Below are 8,103 nucleotides of genomic sequence, written 5' to 3'. Positions count from 1 at the left end.
GAATCAGATACGTAGATGACACTTTTGTTATCATTAAAGAGAACATGGTGGGCGGCACGGTAGCACAGTGGTTAGCACTGCTGCCTCACAGCGCTAGAGACCCGGGTTCAATTCCCACCTCAGGCGACTAACTGTGTGGGGTTTGCACGTTCTCCCTGTGTCTGCATGTGTTTCATCCGGGTGCTCCGGTTTCCTCCCACAGTCCAAAAACGTGCAGGTTAGGTGAATTGACCATGCTAAATTATCCCTAGTGTTAGGGGCAGGGGTAAATGTAGGGGAATGAGTCAGTGTGGACTTGTTGGGCCAAAGGGCCTGCTTCCACACTGTAAGTAATCTAATCTAATCAGAACAGAAATCGAGAACACCATACTCACAGGGATCAGATTTACAAAAGAGGAGGAAACTCCCATTCCTGAATGTGATGGTACAAAGAATACAGAATGGTGAATGCACCACAAAAGTGTACAAGAAAGCCACACACATCGCTCAGGTCCTGAATTACAACAGCAAGCACACACAAGAAATGCTGCATTAGGACTCTGTTCAAAAGGGCTACAGCACACTGCAGCATTCCTGACCTACAAAGGGAAGAAGAAGAACACCTCTACAAAGTATTTGCCAAGAACGAATACCCCACAACTTCATCCGCAGATGCCTAATGGACAAACAACGTGACATGGACATGCCACGCCTTAACTCACTAGCCACGCTACCTTATATAAAAAAAAGTCTTGGAACTGACAGCCAGGCTTTTCTGCCCACTGGGATTCATGACAGGCCATAAACTGACAGCCACTTTCAGACAACTGACCAGGACAAAAGACCCGATACCCATCCTGTGCGAGATTAACGTAATTTACAGGATCACACGTAAAGACTACATGAAACACTACACAGAACAAACAGGCAGACAATTAGCAATGTGCATCCACAAACACCAACTAGCCATTAAACGCCACAACCAGCTGTCTTTAGTAGCCATACACATCGATGACAAGGACCACAGATTTGACTGGGAAACACAACGATTATAGGACAAGCTAAACATAGCCAGAGAAGTTCTAGAAGTGTGGCACGCAGCCACGGACTTCTTCAAAAAGCACAAACACCTGGACCCAAAATACCGGCCATTATAATGAATAACTGGAATGGCAACTGGAAGCAGCAGAAACTGAAGCAAATAAATTCCAGAAGACACAGTACTGCAGAGCTTCACACGAGGCTCCAAAGCACTGAATAGGTTATCTAGACAGGAGACGAAATGTCTGCAACTCAACCTCTCAGCTCAGTGAACATACCCACAACCATGACTTTACTAAAATCCAAACAAACAAAATCTACTGCTCTGCCATCAACTTTTTTGGTAACTTCCTCAAAAACTCAATCAAGTTTGTGAGATATGATTTTCCTCACACAAAGCTATGCTGACTATCCCTAATCAATTTTTGCCTCTCTAGAAATCCTATCTTTTATGATCACCTCCAACAATTTACCCATAACTAAAGTCAGATTCATAGGTCTATAGTTCCCTGATTTCTCCTTACTACTTTTCTTAAACAAAGGTATAACATTACCACCCTCTAGTCATCAGGCATCTCATCACTTCATGGGTGTCTTTCACAAGGGGGACCTAAAATCAGGCTCTCATTTTATTAATTGAATCATACTGATGCAGCCCTGTGGCCCACTGAGTCTGCACAAGCAAAAACAACTCTGGTTTCACTTTACAGCACTTGCCCATTGCCTCGAATCTTATTATAATCAGGTTTTACCACACTTCCGAGATACACGCTGGATGGCAGAAGGTTGTCTGACCCAATATAGTATGCAAACACTTCAGTATTGTAATAGATACATGCACATTACACCCACTTCACAGCTAAAAATATTAATTCACAGATTACCAAAAATTAAACTAAAATGGAGCTTTTTTGAAAATAATTATGCAGGAAATGTGACAACAGCATTATGTAAAAGTGAAGACACAAAAAACTGCACATCATTCTAATAAAGGCATTTTATGATGAGAAATTAAATTTGCCAAAACTAGGGATGGAAGAAACAGTAATTTCTATCTTTAAAAGGCTAATTAGTTGCATTTTAATTTAGTTTAGATTGTAGTAACATTGTTTATTCAATTAGATAATTATAGAATAAATGATACAATTGAGGATAATTTTATTAGATAAATGAAATCCATGCAGTTACTCTATTTAAAAACCATATTTTATGATCTAAATTAAATGATTTCATCCATGTTATTTAGGTAACAGAGCCAAAAACACTATAGTATCTGCTACTACAATGAAAGTAGTAGAAGTTAACCAAACTGCTTAAACCCAAATTGCTTTCCCCATATTGCCGACAGATAACAAATGTAATATTTGACATTAAAATAAATAAGTCAAATTAGTAAATATTCATAAAAATTTATTTTTTTAAATTACAAGAAACATTCTTTCAGAAATCATAAATATTACACAGCCACATTAATTGCGATGATTTTAATAACATATTTCAAAATCCGTACAAAACTTGCCCAACTGCATAGTTATTTATTCTATTAAACTGAACCTATCACCTTTGGCCATATTTCAGAGCAAATTGCACTCTAGCTACTGCAGTTGTACATAATAGCGCACTGCAGATGAATCCGATTGCAACATCAGATTATAATGCAGAATACAACTATAGCTCTGCTATGATGAATTGTTTACTGACAAATTGCAGTGAGAGTTACTAAACATTTTTATACACAGTCGAGGGAGAGAGAGCTGATGCTCACTGTGAGTGTTTGTTAACAGATTGGTAACTGGGCGGCTGTGTTGTAGATAAGGGGCCGCACCCTTTCCAGACTGCAGTGCCCCGCGATTAGTTACCACAAGCACAAAAAAAACCCCTGAGATCCTGAACAACGAGTCATCACAACGCCCAATAATACATTCTTGTCGTATTTCTGAACTAATTTTTAAAAAGAGTATCATGGAGGTTCTCTGAACTAAACTGAAATACCAAAGGGAGAAGTGAGAGGGGACAGTTAGGAAACTCCAGCGAAGTGGCCCAGGCCTGGAGGGTGGGTTTTTGGAGGTGGGAGGGTGGGTGGTTCAAGGGAGTCGAGCGTCAGGCCTTACTGAAAAGTCGTTACTGAAAACACTTCTGCCATTGGCTGAATGCTTAATCTTTATAATGCCACAATTTAGATTAACGGTTGTTAGCTTTAACAATTAGGCTTTATTACTATTGTAATTCTCCGTTCAATTTATTTTATTGTCCACCTACAGCATCAATCTTCCCGTCGAGCGCCAGCCACATTCCCTACGGAGAGATCGACCGTTACTCGTTTATTTTCGGCGTTCGTGGATACTCGGCTATTTCCGCCCTGACTCGGCTATTTCCGCCCTGACTCGGCTATTTCCGCCCTATCTCGGCTATTTCCGCCCTATCTCGGCTATTTCCGCTCTACCTTGGCTATTTCCGTCCTGACTCGGCTATTTCCGTCCTGACTCGGCTATTTCCGCTACCAGTCGGATCTTACACAATGTTTATGCGGGCACTCGGCTTTTTTCGTTCAGGGGCAGCAGTTTTTGGTATTATCTTCACAACTTGTGTTACGTAACTTAAGTCAATTAGACTACTCTTGTTCGCTTATGGTCTTGTCTTAGTTTCTCCTGTGACTGTTGTCTATTCAAACTAAGGTCCGTCATTTCGCAATTGCTGATGAGAAGAAGTTGACATTTGGCACAAAATGTATTTACTTGACTTCTTAGCTGGGTGGTTTGCAGGTAAGAAATGGTATTCTGTCGTTAAAGTGTTTGAAAATGGTCAGTATTTATTCCACGCATATAGTTGTTACTTTCAGATGGTACACAGGATTTCATATGTTAAAAAAATGGAAAATTCCACTAGTTTTATCATTGCTTCAGTTGCGGATTGACTTGAATGTTACTTATTAATATAGTTAAGCGTTATTTTGTTAATGAAGAACATACTAATTTTAAAGTCGTACGTGTTAGAATTCATAGTTTGCCATTGAAAATTTGTTTATTCAGATACACACGAGAATGTTGGAAGGTCATTATTAAGAGCTGCAGGACATGATTTATGTCTGATGTTTCTAAATGTTGTCACATTTCCAGGGACAGTTTAAATAATAAAGTATATCTAATGGGCAATGATTCTTGATTAGTGTAAACCCCTGTCTTTCGTCATTGATGCATTCCTTCGAAGGAGAGGTGTGCAGTTGGGTAGAATCCATAGTTCTACTTGGAAGGTTATTTATTAAAGTCAAAGCTGTAGGAACTCATGATAAAGTCAGTATTGCCAGGAGTTGGATATTTTGTTTAAGTGGTTGTATCAGTATGAGAGAAAGTTCAAAGAGTGATAACTAGAGGATAACTGTTACTGGTTAGCATCAATGGTGGTTAGAAGAAACATACAGGCCCTCTGTAACATGCTTTGCCATTAAATGTGCTCAAGGTCAGTATTCAAGTCATCTGTCTTAAACTTGTTTGACCATGGAAAGTTCACAATGCTCTGACAATTGCAAAAATTCACAATCCTCAGACTGAAGAAGTTTTTCCTTATTGGAGTCTTTAATGATTGGCCACCATTCTGGAAAACCTGGCCCCATATTCTAGATTCCCTATTTAGGGCAGCACATGCATGGGAACACGATCACTTGCATGTTTTTGTCCAAGCACCACACAATTCTGACTTAAACTGTATCACCATTCCTTCATAATCACTGGATCAAAATCCTGGAGCTCCCATCCTTGCTACACTGTGGGTGTATCTGAACCAGGTGGACTGCAATAGTTCAAGGATGCAGCTCATCATCACCTTCTTGAGGGCAGTTAGAGATGCCAATGAATGCTTGCCTAGCCAACAAAGCCTGCATCCCGTAGAGATTTCTCTTTCTAAGGTTTGTATAATATCCATCTTTGGTTTAAATTTACATAATTGTCTGTCATTTCACATTGCCATTTGTTATTAGTTGTAATTTCGGGACTGTGATGCAATCAATGCCATTCTGAAATGAGTGAGGAAGGAATTGAATTGCAGGCAAAGTATTCTCAGATTTTTTGAAGAACTCTGGGGAGGGAACTTCCAAGAAGAATAGCCAAATGAGCAGGATTATTTTGTAAGGAGTTAGTTGAAGCCTGGACTGCACACTTCAGTGAAGAGAATGTACATTTATTGAATCAAGTGTATACTAATTTTGGAGCACATAGGAATGCCTGTGTGGAGCTTTACATCAGGTAAAGCACAGGCCATTTCAACATGTTTGAGATGGGCACAGCATGTATTACTGTGCTTATTAAAATTGCTTTTATCCTCTTGAAGTTTACTTGAGTAGAAAATACAGGCCTTAATATCTACCCCTCAGAAGCCTGATGCTAAAATTTTGATTCATTTTGGAACCCTAGTCTGGACGTGAGGGAGACAAGCCATTTTGAAGCCGTTGAAGGAGCTCAGAATTGAAACATTAATCACTCAAACGACCGTCTCCAATTCAGTTTAAAACTGTCTTCAAATCATCCCTGAAGTACTCCACCCATTCATAGCAACCAATCATAATACTAAACTTTAATGAATAAAAGCCTAACCTGGTTAGCCATTCTTGACAAATCAGTCTACTTGTCCTAAGAATCAACCTAGTGAATGTTTTGAGCAGCCTCTAATGCCAGTATATTCTTTCTTAACTACATTGAGACCAAAACTGTACACTGTATACCAGGTGTGGCCTCACCAATACCCTGTACAGTTGTAACAAGACATTACTTTTAAACTCCACGCCCCCCCCAGTCAACAGTAAAGGATACATTAGACTTTGCCCCTCATCCAAGTTATTAATATGGATGGTAAATAATTAAGGCCCTAGAACTGGATCTAGTAGCACTCCACTAGTTAGGTTTTTCCAACCCAAAGGGAGACCCATTAATTCTGACTCTGTCCATCTTGTATTAATGAATCCTCAATCCATGCTAATATATTATCGCAATATCATGAGTTCCTATCTTGTCAAATAAATTTTTATGTGGCAGTTTATCAAATGCCTTCTGGAAAGCCAAATACACAACATCTGTACATCTTCCCTTTATCATCTCTGCTTGTTATATCCTCAAAGACCAGTAGCAAACTTGTCAAATATGACTGCCCTGCCATAAAACAATGGGATAAGGCTCATTAAGGAAGACACAGACATTCTTTGAAAAATGCAGAAGCAAAGTCAAGTCAACAAAATGAGTGCAGAAACCTCCAAACAACTCATTTAACTGACCGTCCAAGCAACAGTTATCCTTCATGCCTTGGACTTATCAGCCAACTCTATATCCATCAAACTAGAACAGAAGCAAATCACCCGGAACCCGAAGGGCCGCTTAAAAAGAAACTGGTGAGTATTGTCTAATTTGAATTTTTACAGTATTTCCTTTATATTTTGTGATTAATTTTCAAATTATTCCTCACTTTTTAACCCCAAAAATTGGCTCAGTTGTTGTGACATTTATCTTTGAACCATATCTTCTGGATTCAAGTCCTGCTTCAAAGCTTCTGCTTCAGAGCTGTATTGAGGGAGCATTGTACAGTCAGGGGTGTTGTTTTTGGATGAGATGTTAAGGCAAGGTCCCATTTTCTTATTCAGGTAAATGTTAACAATCCCATGGCACTATTTCAAGGAAGAGCAGGGGATTTATTGTTATTATATTGGCCAATATTTATTTCTCAATCAGAATAACAAAAATATAATGTAGTCATTATTGCATTGTTTATTGTGGGAGTTTGCTAAGTGAAAATTAAGTGCCAGATTTCCTACATTACAACAATCTTGTGTGTGGGGGGCAGAGCCTTCAAATCCCAGCCAGGCTGTTTGGGAGAGCTGTCAGAAGGCACGTCCTCAGAGACAAAGGACAGGGAATATCTGAAATGTTTTCCTTTCTGCTCTGTCTTCACAGATGCTGCTAGTCCTGATGAGTTTCTCTGGGGTGGCACAGTGGCTCAGGGGTTAGCACTGCTGCCTCACAGTGCCAGGGACCTGGGTTCAATTTCACCCTCTGGCGACTGTCAGTGTGGAGTTTGCACATTCCCCCTTTTTCTGCATGGATTTCCTCTGGGGGCTCCAGTTTCCTCCCACTGTCCAATGGTGGTAGGTTAGGTTGATTAGCTATGGTAAATTGCCCATAGTGCCTTGGGATGTGTAGGTTAGGTGGGTTAGCCATGGTAAGGGCAGGTTTACGGAGTTAGGGTAGTGGGGTGGTTCTGGGTGGGATGCCCTTCAGAGGGTTATTGTGGACTTAGTGGGTGAAATGGTCTGCTTCCACACTGTCGGGATTCTGATTCTTTTCTTTGCAACATTGAACCTTTTCATTTAATATTACACTGTTTTCAGGCTCTTTATTAAGTCGTGGAAGGGTCTTTCTTACTGAACATTTTTTAAACAATACATTTTTTAGAACATTTTGAATTGTTTAAAATAAACAGTAGAAAATATTACTGGCATACTTGCCCATTTGACTTTAGCCAGCTCTCCCCATCATGTAAATGACATTGTTTATGTTTAGCATTCTTGTTTGGGTCTACAATATGTCACTTCCAATCTTAATATGGAATTTGGAAAGAAGACCAGAAAATTCTGGAGAAACTCAGCAAGTCTGGCAGCATTTGTGAAGAGAGATGCTCATGTTTCAAGTCCAAAGACACACACTCAGAACTGAAGGGGGCTGGAAAGGCAGTATTTGCTGACACCAAAACTGTTGGGCAACTGCAGCTGCATGATAACTCAGAAAAGTGCAAGGACATCGATCCTCTATATCATTACATCTCACTGCATATGTGCACAGAGCAGACACAACATTTTAAAGGGGTCGGCAACAGAAAATACCTTGGGTGTGTGGTGGCTTCAAAGGGGTTTCTCTTCTTCTTCACCCCGACCTGTTCTCCTCCCCAGTTTTCTCTTGCTTTGATGGTACAGGGGCTCAGGTGAGAAAATGGCCACCAAGAACCAACTCAAAAAGGCTCACAGAATTATATGGCAGATTACAGACCATGGCCGTAAGACGTAGGAGCAGAAATTAGGCCATTCAGTCCATTGAATCTGTTCCACCA

General features: G+C 40.1%; 1 protein-coding gene across 6 annotated transcripts in view; it reads left to right on the top strand.

Annotated features, from left to right (window-relative positions):
• Positions 1–3,529: 3,529 nt before the first annotated feature.
• slc25a47b (solute carrier family 25 member 47b) overlaps positions 3,530–8,103 on the top strand; it is a 29,231-nt gene continuing 24,657 nt past the window's right edge. For 5 of the 6 annotated variants that reach the window (XM_072568514.1, XM_072568513.1, XM_072568511.1 and 2 more), the window contains exon 1: positions 3,530–3,782. Coding sequence is in view for 2 of the 6 variants with exons in the window: in XM_072568511.1 (XP_072424612.1) it covers positions 3,746–3,782 (37 nt within the window). In the remaining 4 variants the exon portion in view is untranslated. The remainder of the gene's footprint in view (positions 3,783–8,103) is intronic. The other variant, XM_072568516.1, reaches the window with a different exon arrangement.

Source organism: Chiloscyllium punctatum, chromosome 4 (genome assembly GCF_047496795.1).
Source record: "Chiloscyllium punctatum isolate Juve2018m chromosome 4, sChiPun1.3, whole genome shotgun sequence".
Classification (NCBI taxonomy): Eukaryota; Metazoa; Chordata; class Chondrichthyes; order Orectolobiformes; family Hemiscylliidae; genus Chiloscyllium; species Chiloscyllium punctatum.
Note: the sequence above shows the minus strand (reverse complement) of the source record. Positions and strands in the feature narration are given on the sequence as shown.